The 18,940-nt window shown below is 42.5% G+C and overlaps 1 protein-coding gene across 1 annotated transcript in view; it reads right to left on the reverse strand.

The window, feature by feature from the left end:
* Positions 1 to 886: 886 nt before the first annotated feature.
* Positions 887 to 18,940, reverse strand: part of CACUL1 (CDK2 associated cullin domain 1) — a 48,351-nt gene continuing 30,297 nt past the window's right edge. The window contains exons 5-9 of the mRNA XM_053668448.1: positions 17,453 to 17,555; positions 11,372 to 11,461; positions 8,064 to 8,202; positions 1,586 to 1,629; positions 887 to 1,147 (exon numbers count right to left, since the gene is read on the reverse strand). Coding sequence (XP_053524423.1) covers positions 1,107 to 1,147; positions 1,586 to 1,629; positions 8,064 to 8,202; positions 11,372 to 11,461; positions 17,453 to 17,555 — 417 coding nt within the window. The 3' untranslated portion in view covers positions 887 to 1,106. The remainder of the gene's footprint in view (positions 1,148 to 1,585; positions 1,630 to 8,063; positions 8,203 to 11,371; positions 11,462 to 17,452; positions 17,556 to 18,940) is intronic.

Genomic DNA, 18,940 nt, shown 5'->3' on the forward strand with positions numbered 1-18,940 from the left:
TACACAAAAAATTTAAAGATAAAAAAATAAAAGATGCAGACTGCAGACTTAAAGTACTTCTCTTACCCATTTAAAATGAGATGGATCCAGAGCCCCGCACCACTGATCGTACTCGGATGCAACAACCCACCTGCTCCCAGAGCATCACGGGAGCCAGCTCTTCTTGTCCAATGGTTCACAAGCCTAAACGCGGCGCTTCGGGGCTGGAGTGCTGGCCGCCCCAGAACTGGCTCGATGCCGACGCTCCAGCAGCTGGTGAATCCCGTGCAGTGCGAGAGGGAATGGACACGTTCCGTGAGAATTGGTCCCCAGCATTGACACGGATACGCCATGGGGGGGGGGCAGGGGATTCCAATCCATGTGCGACAAGCTTCTGTTGCCCACTCACTCAGCATCCCGCTGCGGAGTCACACCTGACGTCTCATGGGGGGGTTAGTCCGTGACACCACAAACCTCTTCAGGACACACACGTGAGTCTGACAACACGGCCACAGAGTTGCAAAGTGCACAGAGCTCAAGGCACAGAGTAGAAAACAGTTGTGAACGAACGGGGGAAAAGGAACCGCAGAAGCAGAGTTAGCATTTTCCTTTCACGGGACTTTCTAACGCTACACAAAGACCAACTCTTTGAAACGGGTTTGTTTGGTTGTGGGTGAAAAATACTGTATAGTAATGACCTGCCTGATTTTAAAGCAAAAGGAATCTGGATGTGTGAAACCAGTACACCGAGTGCCAAGTCCCCAAGTGGATAAAACAGTGCTTAAAAACAATCTTCTGCTCTTACATTTTTGGAGAAAGCTGCCGATTTGGGCCGCCGGTTTCACTTATAAAAACATCCCTTTTCAAGATGCCTGTCTCTCCCAGAATCTACAGATGGATTAGCCCATTTCAGAATCAGCCCCAAGTCTAGCAGCAACTGACAGTTTTCTTGTTAGTTTTTTTTTTTTTTTTTAAATTACAAATCCAAGTGAGAAGTCCAACATCCTCTTCCAAGAACAGCTCTGTGACGGAGCCCCGGAGGGCAGGGCCCTGCTGTGCCCCGAGCACAGTCTCCACAGCCCCAGTGTGTCCTTGTTTCCGGAAGGGAAGTACATTCAGCACATTCACTATCTGTACCCTCTGGAACTCGCACACGCTGAGGAGCTGTCTGAAAAAAAATCACCAGAACAGGAAAAGGTATGAATAGCAGACAACATCTGATAACGGTAGAAATCTGCCTATTTAGCACAAGCTCCTCACCCCCGTCCCAATCTCCCACCCCAAAATGCTTTATTTTTTAAAGTGGTTCCGGGTGGAGTAAAAGGGGGCCAGATCATCAGGAACTCAGATGGGTCACTGGCCCATTCTAGCCAATGACAGAGTCTGGCAGCCTCTTGACAACGGTCTGAGAACCAGCACCACCCACTGGACTTTGGGCGGCCAGTTCGCAGAAGAGTCTGTCCGTGATCACACAGGGCGCCTAATGAGGCCACCATGGAGGTGGTGGACATCACTATGGACATCACTTTCCTCACTGCATGGTCACAGCCAGTGGCCATCTTACATCACAAACCCATCCGAGGCAGTACGGAGCATCGTCACTTACTGTAAGCCAACTCGTCCCCCGCTCTCTTCCGGGACTGGTCACCTCTGGGGATTAAAGAAAGAAGAGGCGTCAAAAGAACTGACTGGCTTCTTCACAGACCAAAGCAGGAGAAACCATTGACATCACTGATAACGGAAGTACAACTCTACCCCAATTCTAACCCAACAACCTATTTCAAAATAGACATTAAACCTAAACAGTAACTGAGTCATTTGTAACCTGAATATTCTTAGCTAACGGGCACCATCTTACAACTACAGAAAGCTGTTCGACGAAGGAAGGATTGTCTACAAGGGTCGTTCACACCGGTTCTCGAGACAGTTCAGACTAAAATGTCTTTGAAGATTGACCCGGGTTCTGCTATCAACACCCCCAGTGACCTTATGCAAAGGGCTTAAAGCTTTTGGAAAAATCTCAGAATCTCAAGAACGAATACAAATACCCTTCTTGCAGGCAGAAGAACATGAACCTTTACACAGATTCACCAGTTCATCTGCAAGTACCAAAGAAGGTGTTGAAAATATAAGAAAACAGATATAAGAAAACAGTTTCTGATTCGGTCCTTCGTTACCCATAAATCCTATTTTTGTCTTTTTAGTTTCTCAGACTATAATTAAGACAAAGGACTAAAATGCCAAAGAAATGAGTAACAACGACCAATTCACTAGCTTTTGACTCTGCCCAACACTGTCCTTGGCTACCTTTCTTCTCCTTGTATACCCTCCTTAGCCTAGAACAGTAACACCAGTCCTGGGACTGGAAATACCACCCACAGGCCAGTGGGTCCCAGATCGGAACCTCCAGCTCTGACATTTGCTCTGCACTTGGGACGCAGATCTAACTGCCCATCTCCACTGCCACTTGGGTGTTTCTACATATCACCGATGGACTGTGGCCAGAACGAACGCTGACTCCCCGCCACCCCCACACCTTCCCCAGCCTTCCTCACTGCAGGCACCACTATCCGCCCAATCACTCAGCCAGAGTCCCAGCTCATCCTTGATTCCTCTCTCCCCCTCACTCTGGAGCATTTTATTCCCAAACATAATCCGAAACAGACCACCCCTCACCCACTCCACAGAGACAGCCCCACTCCAAGTAACTATCATCTCTCCGCTCCACAACTGGGAGAGTCTCACTACTGGTCCAGACAAGAGCTGGAGTGATCTTAAGTAAAAGCATAAGTAAGATTATTTCATGCTTCTCATTAAAGCCCTTCAGTGGGTTTCCAACACTGATAAAATGCAATTCAAATGCACTCCCACAGCCTGGCGAGGTCTCTACCTCTCCACCCTCATCTACTTCTGTTCACTGTACTTTAGCTACTCGGGCTTTCTGCCTGTCCCCAGACGCGTTAGCACTTATTATTTCCTCTGCCTGCAATCCTCTTCCCCTTAATTAAACAAGTGAGCTATCTCCTTATCATCTGCTCCCTAGCTGGAACGCCTCCTCCTCGGGCTTGACATTACCAAGTCAGCCTGGACAGTGCCTCATCCGTGCCCCGGTCACTCATGCCCTCCCTCCCCCACTCCGTTTCATCTTCCTCACGGCACTTACTTGGAATAGTGTGTTTACGTATTTACTACTCATCTCCCTACATTCCAGTGCAAGCTCCCTGAGAACAGGAACCCACCTGCCTTGTTCACCCAGTCCCTGGAACAGTGTCTAGCACACAGCAAAAAATAAGTACTTGCTGAATTAACAAATTAGTGAGTAATTCATAAATGGCCTCAACAGATGATTAAGTGCTAGTTCAAGTAATGATTTTCTGCTTTTGAATCTTTCAGATTACCCAAATTTTGTTCCCACTTTTGTTCTCTGGTTCTGTCCAAGACTGGGAAAGAAACCCCTTGCTGGGCTGGGCCAGGAGTCAGAATGACCAGCAGCAAGACAGTACAGCTAGGGGCTCTGAAGGGTTCTCCTCTCGGCTAAGCACCCAGAGCAAGACAGGCTCATGGTCAGCACAAACTGGCCTCAGGCAGCCTAAGAACTCTCGGCAGAGGTCCTAACACCACTTTTAAACATCTCTGCTGTGACCAACGTACCCGCCACACCCGGCAAGCCCGCTGCGTGTCTCATGTCACTACTACTTCCAGTGGCACCATCGCAGCAGTGTGCACCAAGCATTCTGCAACGAGCGAGTCAGTGCTGATCAAAAAGAAAGTGCAGGATTTCCTATCTGGAACTTCAACTTCTGCAGACAACCTTCATTCCCAAGCCCCCATGCTAAATAAAAATGGAACATGCAAAAAATAAGAGAGAAAAATACAGATGTGAGAACGACAGGAGAAAGGATGGAGAACATGAGTGTGATATACATGAGAGGCTGCCAAAGATACCACCTAACGAAGCAAGCAGGGAACAGTACAAGCTGCACTCCTGGCTTATGTTCCGTGGACCCTGCTACTTCACGGAAAAGCGCTGGTCTACAGTAACCCTCCCGATTGGAAGACCAGCAATACCCTGCAAAGTCCTTTTTGGTTCCAGAAATCCAGGTCCCAACTACTCAGAAAGAACATTTTCTTTGCCCTTAAAGGCAGTTGGCACCTGCTTTGAAGAGGACCACAGGCTGCCTTCAATGGGATGCTCCATCTCAGAGCACACACGTTACAAGTTCCCAAACGAGCACACGGTCCACGTACATACACCATCTTTGACAACAGACACCAACCTGCCTTCCCTGACAACAGTCGATTCAATCACACAGGTAACAGATAAAAACAGTATGTTGATCTTAGCTTATATGTTAATTCTAGCTCTGAAATAAGTCCACACTGAATTTCCACACACCTAAAGATCTTTTGCAAAAACTTCAGCTCAAGTAAGAATCTGTCCAATAAATGCAAAGGAGGATCTATTTGACAATATTCATGCATTACTTCAAAATATTTCAGAGACTAACTCTGTGCCATCCACATCGCAGCTGCGCGCAGCCTGTGCAGGACTCCACACGTCACGTAAGTGGAACACAAACGAAAATAGCTCGCAAAGCTGAACGGGAACCGCATGGCGGATTAGGTATAAACATAAAGTGACCAGTCCTCTCCAGAACAGCCAGAAACAGAACTCCGTTAGACAGCCTGTGCTAGGTTTTCACCTTTTTTTTGGATTAATGGACACCATTTCTTCTAAAACAGTTTTAGCCAAATAACATCCAGAGAGTCATCGAAGCTGGGAGGGCAGAGCATGAAACAAGCTGGAAGCGCTGGCAGGGTCTGCCCACGGCTACGTAAATGGTGCCGCACACCCTTTCTGCCCCGGCTGGGCTGTCTCAGCAGTGAGGGACAAGTGACGCTGAGCATGCCAGCTTGGGCAGGACCTACCCTCTGCTAGGCACCCATCAGAATAATTTGTGAGGCAGACCTTAATCCTCACAGCAAGTGTGAAGAAACTACTAACTTCATTCTAGAAATGGCCCAATTCAGTTTAGAAAACATTTTAATCTTATCCTCTCCTGGACTACAACATTTAAATTTCAGGCAGATGGTATATGAAAGAATTCCACTAAGGAAAACAAAAAATCCAGTTTACACCCAAGCCTCAAGGCACTTCCTGGAATATAACCAACTTGGCCTTGGCAAAAGAGTGCCACGTTAGTCCTTCATGTTCAAGGGCAATGTGACATGAAACCATTCACAGAGTCAGGGACTCACCCCAACCAGATTTTACAGAGGAGCTACCACACATCAAGCAACCCTGCACCCTGCTGTCTTATTCCAGTCCCAAAATTAGGGTTAGGAGATGTCCCAGGGTGTGCCGGAACAGCTGCCCATGCTGCTCTGAAAGATGAATTCAAGGTGTTCAGAGACACCTACCTCCCTGACCTGCTTCACAGAAATAAAACTTTTCAGGTAGCTGTTTGTTTTCTGAAGACACCAATAGTTCATCTCTAAAATTAAAAGCAAACTTCAAATAAAAGTACAGAAGACTTCAAAATTATGGTGATTTCCCCCCTCATGTTTATTAGGGGAAAAAAAAGGTATACTCAGATAATTCTGCATTTATTTTTAAATATATAAGGAAAAATTGTAACTATAACTCAAAACACATAAGCCAGAAAAAGACAAAACCTCATATAGTTACACAAAGATAAAAAGAACTTCTACATGACTTAAAATTAAAAAGAAAAACCAACACCATAAGGAAAGTCAAAAGACAAACAAAATAAATTAACTGTCTTATCACAGGCAAAGAATCAGTACCTTTACTACAAACAGGACAGACACCTTGAAACTAAGAAAAAAGCAGACTAGTGATCAAATAGAAAAATGAGTAAAGAACATGAACAGGCAGTTTACAGAAAGAGAAACACAAACATGCAAATATGCTCAGCCTCACTCGCAATGAGAAATGCAAATTCAACCAACTGAGTAATTATGTTTCACCTGCTAGATTGGCGAAAATCTAAAAGGTTAACCACATACCCTATACATGCAAGGCCACGAAGGGCAAGCACTTTCGAACTCTGGGTGCACACACAAAATGGCGCAATCCCCTACAGAGAGCAATTCAGTAATATCAATCAAAATTACAACTGCGTTTACTCTTGCCCCAGCAATCCTACTTCCGGGATTCTGCTCTCCAGATACACCTGCAAAAGGTACAGGGTTACGCAGGCACCAGGGTATTCATTATGGCATTGTCAGTAATCGCAAAAGACTGCAAGTAATTCAAGTTGCCACCTAGTGGGGACTGGTTAAATAAGTCATAGTGCATCTACCCCACAGAATGTGTAAGAAATGAATAAAAATAAGAACATATATTGTATTTGCTTTTATCTGTTTTGTAAGAAAAACACTGGAAGGAATCATAAACTGAAATACTGATTACCTAATGGGTGGGAGTAGATGGGGAGACAGGACAGAATAAAACTTCTCAGCGTAGGCTTTTGATTCTCAGTGTGTATCATTTTGATTTTTGAATCACACAAATATATCAACTCTTCAAAAAGGAGTCAGTAAAACTACTCTGGCATTAAATGGCCATGTTCTGTGTGTGAAAATAATACTGCCACTAGAAATATTACAGGTAATGTCAGAAAGTGTGTGACCGCTGGGCCTCGGAGAGAAAACTAGCCGTTCGCACGCCTCCATTTCCCACGGGCCTCTCCTTCCCTCCCCCGCTGCAAGAAAGCTGGATGTAGAGGCCTGGGCACCTGCACAGCCTCCCCGAGCCTTTCCATGGGTGGGGTGAGTGGCCAGTGGGTTACCCAGTGAGCTCACTACCATGAACACAGATGCCACCAGGACAAACTGGGAAAAAGTGCCAACCCACAGGCTAACAAACTATCTGCTTTATTTCCTGACCTGTGCTGGAACTGCAGACTTGGTAATAGTTAACTCGGTCAAGGCCAATATTCTGAGATTTCATTTGGCCTCAGAACCTGTGAAAGTGAACGTCCATCCACAGTCCTAGTGAGCGAGGTAAGTGAGTCAAGGATCAACCGACTACTGGTGGTCACAGCTGGTGGTCACAGCTATGCCAAAGTGAGGGACCCAGGTAGCTTCCTTTCCATAACTTTCTTCCTTCAATGCCACAGAACCAAACAAGAGAAGACACATAAAAATGTAACTAAAGAGTAAGAATTATGAGAGTACAAGGCACTACGGTGACCTTCAGCGATGCGGTGACATAATGGGGTACTTCCCCACAGGGATCACAAAGTTTTTATATAATTTATTTCAGTTGAAAAGATGTGCTCTGCAAGATTTTCTGGGTCGGGGCCATGATACTGAACCGTAAATTTCAGAGAAATTAGCCAAGTGTATATATCACAACCAAGGGAGGCAAACTTTCTGGCCACATTAAAGAGATACCCTACTTTTTAAGAAGAAACAACAAGACTTTAGGGCAAAGTGAAAATATGGAAAACAGAATCTAGCCCTGGCCAGGTGGCTCAGTTGGTTAGAGTATCGTCCCACAACCAAAAAATAGTGAGTTTGATCCCCAGTCAGGGCACATGCCTAGGTTGTGGGTTCAATCCCCAGTGGGGGCATATATGGAGGCAAACGATCAACGTTTCTCACATCGATGTTTCTCTCTCTCTCCTCTGTAAAATCATTGAGCATATCCTCAGGTGAAGATTAAAATAATAATTAAAAAACAGAACCTACAACCTCTTTATACTAGCTTAGTCATAAAAGTACCTTATAACTGATCATAAAATTTCTACAATGCTTTTCCAAATGTTTGTAACTAATCTGAGAGGATCTAAGTTGGAAGAGCTCTCAGGGGCTGCCCGGCCTAACTGCCCCCAGTAAGAAATCCCCTCTCCAAAATCCACGTAAGTGAAGAGCAGCTCCCATAAAATCAAAACCCTGCCTAAACGTTCTGCAGACAGGGGCCACCTCCCTCTCCAAGGAGCAGCACCTTGACCTTGCACAGTTATGTCCCGTCTGAGAACCTTGGCACCCCTCTCCTGCCAGGCCAATCTGGCCTAAGGAAATGGACATATTTTGTCAGGAAAGAGAAAACTTGCCTCATGAACCCGTTCTGTATCAGTTCCCTCTGAAGTTTCTGATCCTGAGCAGCGTACTCAGAGAGCTCAGACTCCACCGCCGGGGGGAGGATGTTCGGGATAAATTTGGAAAACAGAGCCGGAGCCATCTGAACCCACTCTGTGAGGGAAGAAAAGCTTCATTAGGAAAATCACAGACCAATTAAATTGAATGGGAAAGTTTTATTTTGTTTGTTCAGTATGTATTAAACCAAACTTAAGTTTAATCTCATCGTGATAAATAACATACAACAGGTTCAATTTCCTTTCGAGAAAGAATTTGCAATGTAAAGAAAGCAGATGGTTTCCCGTTTGACTGATACAGCAAAATGTAGTGAAAATTTCTGTAAGAGAATTTTATTTTCATTTTTTTTACTGAAGTCACTGGGGGGTAACACTGGCTAATAAAATTACACAGGTTCCAGGTGCACAATTCTGTAACGCACCATCTGTACCGTACTGTGTGTTCACCCCCCAGGTCATGTCTCCGTCCATCTCTATTCACTGCCCCCCACACCCTCTCCTGCCTCTTACAGGGGTCTCATCAAAAATTCTAAATAGGAGGGCAAACGTGAATGAGATAACCGAAGAATTCTGAACGGGAGGCAACTGGGAGGTAAGAAGTGTGGTGGAAACACCAGCCCTATGAAGCATCAGTTAAAACAATATACTGGATGAAGAATAGAACAGGGTAGGGAGTAATAAGAAGACGTATAAAAAAGTTCTACAAAAATGGAGGGGAAATCAAACATTTAACAAGCAGGCTGGAGATAACTCTAAGTACTTTTGAAATAAAAACCTATTTGACCCATGCTAAATGACAGCAAGTGAAATATATATATATATATATATATATATATATATATATAACAGTGAAAGAATTAAAGTTATTTAATTATTAAAAAATATAAATGATCAAGAGAATAATCTAAAGAAAAACATTCAAAACTAAAATAGGCAAAGAGAAGTCTAAGAAAGATGTTTACATTAAACATGAGTTAGTATTTTTAATACAAAACATTTTTACAAATCGCTAAGACCAGATAAGCGAAAGACAGGGTTGAATGGTTTACAAGAAAAAATTCACAGAATAGGAGCTTTGTGAATAGTCACAAAAACCCGAGCTGAAATGAACACAACCCCTTCCCCTACTGCCTGGATGCTGGCTACACATGACGGGCACCTGGCACAGGGTGTGGTGAGGCAGGGCTCTCTCCGGGCCGGTGGCCCCGACCGACCACGGTGGCCCTTTGGGGTTCTTTTAATCTGGCCCTTTCAAATGTTCCCTCTTGAAAAACGTCTTAGCTATAAATGGCAAAAACCATAAAACGTCAAGGCTCTATTTATGCCAGTAGGCTCGATTTAAAAATTGTAACAACTGTAAGTATAATTCTAAAGTTGAAAAAATTATGCTAATGCTGTGCAGTGCTGGGTCATTAGTAACTTAAAAAAAATTTATTTTCAACAGAACAGCTACCTTAGTGATGGCAAATAAATAAATAAATAAATAAATAAGGCCTCCAAATGGCACAAGGGCCGATCCGCTCACCCCTTCTACACAAACAAGCTCACGGCAAAACGTCCTCGACCGTGACCCCACATCTAAGCTCAGCTCCGGAGCAGTGCTCTGGGGAACCGCGAACCAATCAGCACAAGCCGACAGGAGTCGAGCAGACCTGCCACCGTGGGGACTCCAGAAAACGAAGTGTATGTGTTCAACACAGGGCAGGACAGAATGGCTGCAACTACTTTTAAGCTCTGCTTCTAAAGATCAAATGAAAACACACCTAAAATGGTAACAGAATTCAGAATCTCCAAGGACTAGTTAAAAAACTTCCTTGGCTGGTTCAGATGCATTCATCGTTATACAAGGATCAGCATGTGAGAACCACCACAACGAAAGAAACTTTTACACTTAAAACTCAATTTTCAAAATAGTTTAACCTTCATCTGTCAGGTGAATAAAGCTGCTTTAATAAACCAGAAGCACAATAAGCAAGACATGTAAATGTCAAGATGTGCTTCATCATATCTCAGGAAATGCCTAGGGTCACAAAAAGTTAGTCTGGGATCAAGTGCAGTTTTGGAAGGACAAGTCTCAAATACAGTATCTCGCCTCACGGGCAGTGGGAATCCTATCAGAGGAGCTCGAACTTGGATAAAACAGCATTTAGAGAACAAGCGCTTCTACCCGGAGTGGTTATTTTTATTCTGCTATTTATTACTTACAACAAAAGCCAGAGCTTTTATGATAAAGCTGCCTACGTGGGAGATGGAATGTAGAAATCTGTCAAACTGCACTGGGATGCTTCCAGAATGAAATTAAATAAACCACTCACAACCCAGCACTAAAGGAAAAGCCCATGAGCTGTTTCATCGCATTTAGTAAAATGAAATTAAAAATTCCATGAAACTAGAAAAAGGAAAACATCAGCTTACTGGACACATGTAATAAAATATTTTTGCTCCCTTATATAAGTAATTATGTCATACAGGTAATTTGCTTAAAATTATGAAGACTAAAACAAGACCTGATTAAATTTAAGTAATATTAAATCTGAATACTGCACAAGTCACTAACTGTTTAAAGTGGCCTGAAAAAGAAGTTCTACCTCTAGTACCATTTGGACTTGGTTTCCATTTTTAGCAAGCTAAATTCTGACATGTCTTTTACTACATTAAGTGAACAAGCAACCAGTTAAAATAACCACCGGACCCAAGTATATAGTAATCACAGTTACTGTTAGCATGCTTATTATATTTTCAGATACTGTGTTAAACAATGTAGATCAGGTTTTATTCATTTAATCCTCAAATGACAAGACAATTCACAAAAATGTGATTAAAAGTAATCCCCCTTTAGTGAGGAAGATACATTCCAAGCCCCCCAGTGGATTCCTTTCGAGCTACATAACAGGCCTAATGAGCTGGAACAGTGAATGCAATGCCTACGCCCATTTGTAGTGTGGAGAAGTGAGGGAGAAACTCCGTAACAAAAAAGACAAAGACCAATGCTAGACACGGGAATCAATGTCACCAAAAGTGTCTCCCACAAATTATTTCCTATATTTTCTAAACGAGTTGGTTTTCACTAGAATACGGAGAATTCCAACTGAGACCGGAGCTTACATTTCACAATGAGGAGTACCTACTCCATTTTTTTGCCGTAACAAATCCAAATACCAACCGGCCTCAGAAGAGACACAGAGAAATGCTGTCCTCTGGGATGAGGCTGGGACTGCCAGAGACAGACAAAATGCAGCCGCCAAAGAAACGCCGTGCAGGTTTACCTGGTCTGAGAGTGTACAGGCCTTTCACGATATTTGCCATGGTGGACGGTGTGACCTGAAACGGTGTCGACTGGGCTTCTAAAAGTAAAGCTGTAAAAATAAGAGAAAATGGGACATAAAAATTATGTAGCACTCACCATCAAAGGTTTCTATTCCAATTACTATTTCTCCCAAAGGCAAAAGAGTAAACAAGTGCAAGAAAAGAACAGCCCAAGAAGACAAACCGAAGAATTTATACACAGATTTTTTTAAATCCAACGCAACAGAGCTCAAGCTAACAAGTAAACACGTACAGTTCTGCTGAAATACTAATGGAAATGATTCAATTCATCGAGGTTCAGGAAGTAAGTAACGCTTTCTAAAAGCGAAGGCATTCTCGGCTCTCAGCGAGCCGAAAGTGCTTCCCATTATGTTCGTGACTCGGGAGACTGGTGCTTGGGGATGAAATGTTCTCTAATTCTCTCAATCGCCGCTCTTTCCCTCACACTGCCTTCGTCGCTCAGAATCTTTCTGAAAGACACGTTGCTCGTAATTTCTCCTGTAACTGCAGAGTCAGACTGACTTTCTGAGTCAATCTGACTTTCCCCAAGCCTGCAACTGTGTGTGCTTTTTTCCTTACTAAAGGGAACAGCATGAGAGTGGCTACCGCGCTCACTGTCACGGCTCTGGGAACCACAGGACCCTGACTGAACGTGGCAAGAGGGGCAGCTTCCTTCCAGGGTATCTACTGCCAGACAAAAATGTTATTAAAACGGTTTTTAAAGATTTTATTTATTTATTTCTAGAGAGGGGGGAAGAGAGGGAGAAAGCGGGGGGAGGGAAACAATCAGTTGCCTCTCGTCCTCCCCCAAGCAGGGACCTGGCCCTTATGACCCCTGGCACATGTCCCCTGACTGGGAGTCGAACCAGCCATCTCTTGCTTTGAGGAGTGCCCAACCTGGGTCAGGGTTTATTAGAATATTTTTAAATGGACAGAAACAATTTCTCTAAATAACATCATCAACAAATACGAATAAATTCCATCATTTAGGGGCTACAACAGATACTAGTGATTCAAAAGAGTTTATTTTTAATTTATCTCTCAAAGACCTACAATTTACTAACCAAAATACTTTATAAAACTCGGCATAATTTTACTGTAGGCCAGGCTTGTAATATCGGACAAGTTGTCCTCTTCTGTCCATGCCTTTTTAAACATGAAAACGTGGCCAACACGTCTAGCCATCTTATTTGGCCATCGACTTTACAGTTTCAAACATACCGTGAGAGTTACACTTGAATTTACAGGAGGAAGGCCAAAGGTGCACCGTTCAAGTTTATCCTTCAGATTTTATCAGTAGATAGCTGCAATTCTGAAGGGCATACTCTATCTGTTAATCCACCTTCCTACTTTTTGACCAATTGTTTTGACCTTCAATAAAGTCTTGTTCCAACTGATGATTACCAGATGAAGAGGACAATTGGGGGAGAATGGGTAAAAAGGGGAAGGGATTTTGTATAAATCGGGATGTAAAGTACAGCACAGGGAAGACAGTGGGTAACATTAGCAATTACAAATGGTGTCAACCAAGTACTAGACTTACCAGGGAAACACCTGGTAAGTTATGTTGATGTCTAAACACTATGCTGTATACATGAAACTAATGTAATATTGTCATCTATAATTAAAATTTTTAAAAATATTTCTTTAAATAAGTATTATTCCCAGTAACTCTTCATGTTCAATGAACATTCATTATATGGTCAAATACTAGGTTGACCAAAAAGTTGGTATGGTTTTCCTCCATAGAATAAAAGACACACTTTTCATTTTCAGCAGTAACTTTATTGATTTGGCTATTTTGAGCATGTCAGCTATCTCCCACATGGTAAAACAATGATTGTTCTCAATGTCTCGACTTGATCACCATCAACTTTCACTGGTCCACCAGACTGCGGAGCATCGTCCAACGTGAGCGAGATCTCCAGCATGAGACTTCACAATCACTTTTGACAAGTTCAGTCAGTCGTAGCACCTTCTCTATACACTGTACAAATCTGTTTCTGCATCTCAGTTGCAAAAAACCTTTCTTGAAGTAATAAAGAATATGCCAAAAATGTTGCTTATTTTCTTTCATCTTTGATTTTGAAATGGCTACACAAAAATTCTCCAATTTTGATGAGTTTTTTTAATGCACGCTGATATGACAGCTGTCACAATACAATCTAACAAAACTGTTTTGAATGACGTTAAGGACAACTAAGCACCACTAGAGACATCTAATGGAAAAAACAAACAAACTTTTTGGCCAACCCAATAACTGTATTTGCAAACAACCCTTCCACAACTGTGTCAAAATAACCTGTGTCAAATTTGATAGCTATGAAAAAATTATGAATTCAGATTAAATTATACATAAAATGTATATGAATTTATTTAGGATGAATTAATGGAAAATAAATGCATTCAGTAACAAACAACTATTAGTGTTGAATAGGTGCAACATTTCCCTAAAATCCCCTCCATCTAAACTTTTTCTAGGAAAACACTGTTTCAAAGACTTTCTAACTGATTTCTCCTTCTAAGGAAAAAGAAAAGGAAATTTGGAGACGTGGTAGCTTGAGAAAGGAAAAAAGTATTTATCGAGTATGTAACAGGTGCCAGATGCTTACATGTGTTTAATTCTCATAATCTTTCATTTAAAATTCACTTTCTCACAGCTTCTCACCTACCTTTTTTTAACAGATAAGGAAACTGAGGCTAAAAACAAAACAGAATAAAAAACACAGAATAACTCATCGAAAATCACCAAGCTGGCAGGTTACAGAAGAGGACTTGCATCCCTCTCTGAACCCTGTATGGTTTCTGGTTACCGTGCCGCCACCGAAACGCTGGCCGTGCGGGCAAACTGGTGCTAACAGAGTGTGAGCCTTAATGACAATTTTCTTCCAAGAAGCATTCAATTTTTTAAAAAGCAAAGATCCTCCAATAATCCCACCAATTGTTGACTGTCAGTAAATAGTTTTAAACTAGAGCAAGATCTTATAAAACTTCTAGTGCTAACCTCTTTTTCACAGACTTTGACACTGAAGTCCAGAGAAGTTAAATGCCCTCCTGAAAAGTCACCTGGCTTTTTAATAGAGTGACTGGGACCAGAACCTGGGCCCTGTGCTCTCTCCATTATCCCTCAGAACTACAAGCTCACCCAGGGAGTTCTCGCTTTTATTTGAGAAGCAATTCTTAAATCAAACTAAAAATACTTAACTTCAGATTTTCTCAAACTATAAGGGTCTGAACCTAAGGAGAATACTCGAAATGTCGTTATTTAAAACCTGTGCAAACTGATGTGTAATCTTCTACTGCAACTCAAAACGTGTTTTCTCAACAAACTTTTACCATTAACTGACTCATTTGGTTGAATTTGCACAGAATTAATATAATACTAGAGATGTAAGTGATCAATGTATATCCTAGTATGTCTGTTGTTTTCAAAGTTTAATATAAAGTAAAAACTATTTTCAAAGAAAATTTTAATGCCAGCCAAAAGTGAAAGCCATTCTATTTTATAAGCATATATGCATGAAAATGGTGACCATGTAAAGGAGATAGAAAACTAGCTTTACGTGCAGTGAGAAGTCACTTTCTTCATTCATGAAATGACTACTAATACGGGCATTTGAGTATCTATTATTAGCAGATACTCGTGTAGCAGGTGTTCCTTTTGCCCTGCTGCACTGGCGTTAACATACGGCCCCCAAATTCTTCTGGCACGCCTCCCATCGAGAGGTGTGTCCACGTCCACTCCCCTAGAATCTGGGCTCTACAACCACCTGCCCATCAGAACACGGCGAAAGGGACACTGGCAAGTTCCGGGTCCAGGACTCACAAGCTGGCAGTTTCCCCTCCCTCTATCTTGGAACACTCACTCTTAGAGCAAACAAACGAGGGGAAGCCAAAGCCAGTGCAATCTGCCGGTCATGTAAGTGAGCCACCTGTAAAGTCCCCGACCCCGATGGAGTCCCTTCAGCCAGTGCTGAGCAGGGCAGACGTAAACCGCCCCGCCACGCCCTGCCGACTGCAGATGTGTGAGCAAAATGAAACAGAGTTACTGCTTTACGCCTCTATGTTCTGGGGTGGTCTGTTACACAGCGATGATAAATACGATGCTGGCATCCCCAAATGTGTCTGAAGCCACGTTAAGGAAATTACTGATCAGACAGATTTTAGAAAGTATAGAAATTGAATGTAGTTATGTGTTTTGGTAGAGAAAGGGGTGAGTACACAAAAATGTGTAACTGGAGACAAGAAACCAACCCTTAACAGCTGTGTTCTTCTGCTTTAAAGTAATTCTACCCTCTCTGAGCCTCGGTCTTCCCATCATTGAATAGAGGTTATGAGCAGACCCACCTGAGAGTTAGGAGAGGTACATACGTTAGTGTTCAGCAAGTATCTGAAACAGGCCCCACACGGCAGAGCAGTGTGTCTGGGCTGAAACTCTTTCTGGCCGCCAAGCAGGTAACATTACAGAGCCTCCTGCTGTTAACGGAGTCCGAACCAGCAAGGCCAGTGGTCACTTTTTGTGTCCCTTACTCCAGGCAAAATGCCTGGTAATTGCTTAATAAATACCTGACAAGTTCTGTTTTATCCCATTTACAAAAGCTTAAGGGCATTTTCAGTTTACTTGGGAAAAAAAGGCATATCCACCTTTAGGGGTAATTTTTATTGAAAATCATATTATATAACAAACAAAAAGAAGAAGTGATCTGTTTATGTTTTCTCCGACCAGGTCTGGACTACCACATCCTCTTTGACTGTTCTCTTTGCATACGCCCGATAAAACTGATTTCCAAATTACTGACAAATATAAAAAGATTTTTACATTGTAAATTAGCTTTTCTACCAAATGGTAGCACTTTCTAAAGAATTTTAACAGGAATGATTCCACAATGCTGTGTTTTATTTCACAATGAACACAAAGACAATGTCAACATCAGAGATAATACTTAAGTGGCTATAATTAATAGTTGGGATATCTCGTGAAGTAATGTTTAAAGATATCTGTAAACGTCTGGCCAGCCTTTTTCAAAAAAAAGAAAAAAGGAGGCCATACTCCCAAGATTCTAGATCTCTATTATGATTCTGGAAATTCTTGGGAACATAATGAAACATTTATTATCTTCATCTACAATATTGTTTGAAAATGCTTCCTTCCAAAGCAAACTGGCCTCACATTTAATATTCCTTCTCTTCGTTTACACTAAGAAATGAAAAGAGTATGTGGTCAAGCTTACAACAATCCTCTTCTAAATTCTGGTAAAAGTCGATTGTGGTAGAAGCTATGACTATTAGAAAAACAAAACGACACTGCATATCCAGAATGGGCTGAATTCTAAAACACGAGCTGATGACATACTGCAGTGTGAGCTTTTACAGAATGCGGACCCCTTAGGTGGTCAGGGGCCCCCAGACTCCATTCAGAGAGGTGGATTCTTTTGGGAAAGGCACAAGATGCCACCTGCTGTTAGGGGGCGGGGGCTTGGGAACAGAAGGAAAGGAAAAACTAACTGAACGTGACCATCTGATCTGCTTGCTCAATAACCTACATGAGCACGTTAAACATCTTACAAGTCCCAATTCACGGAAGAGGAAACACAGGACCAGAGGCTAAGTAACTGCCCGCAATACACTTGGCATGTGCCAGAGCCGGAGAGAAAGGTTTCTGCACTGAAGAGTTAAGAATCAGAGAGGGTTCCGTGCTACCACTTCAAAGATAAGTGTGTTCTCCTTCTAGAGTCACCACGAACACAGTTAGGGGTGAACCCCTTACTGGTATTTCCCCCACTGTCAGGAGGGGTAAAAAAGGCAGCAGGTTTCGGGCCAGAGATAAAGGCACCCTCCAGTGACGGGGCTAAGCAGCTCCCAGCCCACTGGGTGGCTTTAGGGTCTTATTTTCAATTCCTCACGCCTCTTTCTATTGAGCCGGGCTTCGACGCTCTGCTGTGTGCTTCAGAGGATGAGGTTTGTGTGCCAGTGCTCTCTGGCCAAGAGAACACGTGTATCACTGCCGGTGCGATCTCACCCCCACAAGCTCAGTTACTTACGCATTAGGCTGTAAATGTGCTTTTCTGCAACATGTTCCGTAAACAGCTTTATAAGGTCATCTTTTAAGTCTCTGTTAAGCTTGGTTTCAATGTAAAACTTATTCTGAAAAAGAAAATAAATTACTCCCAGTGCATTAATTAGGAGAAATGATTAGTAAACTGAAACACTAAAAAAGTTAATTATTTGAGAAAACAACTCATAAAGATATGAATTAAAACATTAAAAAAAAACAAAACAACAAAAAAAGTCATGTCTTATTCATATGTCTTTCTGGCATGGGGTTAAAAGCACATAAAGATAAAATGCTATGACCCACACGCCTCCAACACAACACAGAAAGACACCTGACATGTCCTAGACAGGGATGTACAGGCACATGGAACCACACTATGTGACAGGCACTTACTATGCCATTTAAAAATACTGTATTATCTTAAAAGCAACACTGGGAACCACTAATGAAAGGCCCCCATGTAGCAATGATCCAGGCTGAAAGCAGGTAGCAAACACGCACTGGCTGACTCCCAACTAACATTCCACTGCACTGCTTAGTCTGAGTCGTTGGCGGATGGTATTCCTTAGAGACGACCATTTCCGAACCATCTCTGGTTCAAAGGCAGACACGTGACCCCAGGTGACCCAGTAAGACCGAGAGAAACCTAGGCTTAAGTATAAAGTCCCTTACAGCCATCTTACCACCCTGAGGAGAGCAAGATGACACAGATGCTGTGTACAGCCAAGGGAAAAAAAGAACCTGCGTCCTCGGTGACACCATTAAGCCACAGATTCAGCCAACCCTGCAGACTGTCTTGTGTCTGGATTTTATTACAAGAGCTAATTCTTTCCCTTATTTACTTAAATCACTTTGAGTCAGCTTTTCTGTTTCTGGTAGCCAGAAGCATCCTGATTAGAATAGGTGGCAAGTCAAAAAAAATTGAATTTTCACTGGCTGATGTGGCTCAGTGGACTGAACACCAGCCTGCAAACCAAAGGGTCACCGGTTTGATTCCCAGTTAGGGTACAGGCCTGGGTTGTGGGCCAGGTCCCCAGTAGGGGGCGCGTGAGAGGCAACCACACATTAATGCTTCTCTCCCTCTCTATCTCCTTCCCTTTCCCCTCTCTAAAAATAAGTAAATTAAAAAATCTTAAAAAAAAAAAGACTGACTTTGTTCACGTTTAAATAATACGTCAATGTATAGGAATGGAAAACGCAAGGAATACTGTTAACAAGTTGCTGATTTTTAGTTCCTAACACACGTCTTTTTCTTCTTTAAAAAATTATACATATAACATGTGCAGGGTTAAAAGTTAAAACCATGCAGAAGGGTATACAGTGAAAAGAACTGTCCTCAGCAGACCCCCTGCCCCACCCCCCGAAGGCCTACTCTACACTGGGAAAACTTCCGTACATTCTTTCTAAAATGCAGCTTGCATATGTATGAATGCGCTTTATTCCCTAATACAGGAGAAAACACAAAAATAAAATT

This window comes from Artibeus jamaicensis, unplaced genomic scaffold, assembly GCF_021234435.1.
Source record: "Artibeus jamaicensis isolate MK-2021 breed Jamaican fruit bat unplaced genomic scaffold, CSHL_Jam_final contig_490, whole genome shotgun sequence".
Lineage (NCBI taxonomy): Eukaryota > Metazoa > Chordata > Mammalia > Chiroptera > Phyllostomidae > Artibeus > Artibeus jamaicensis.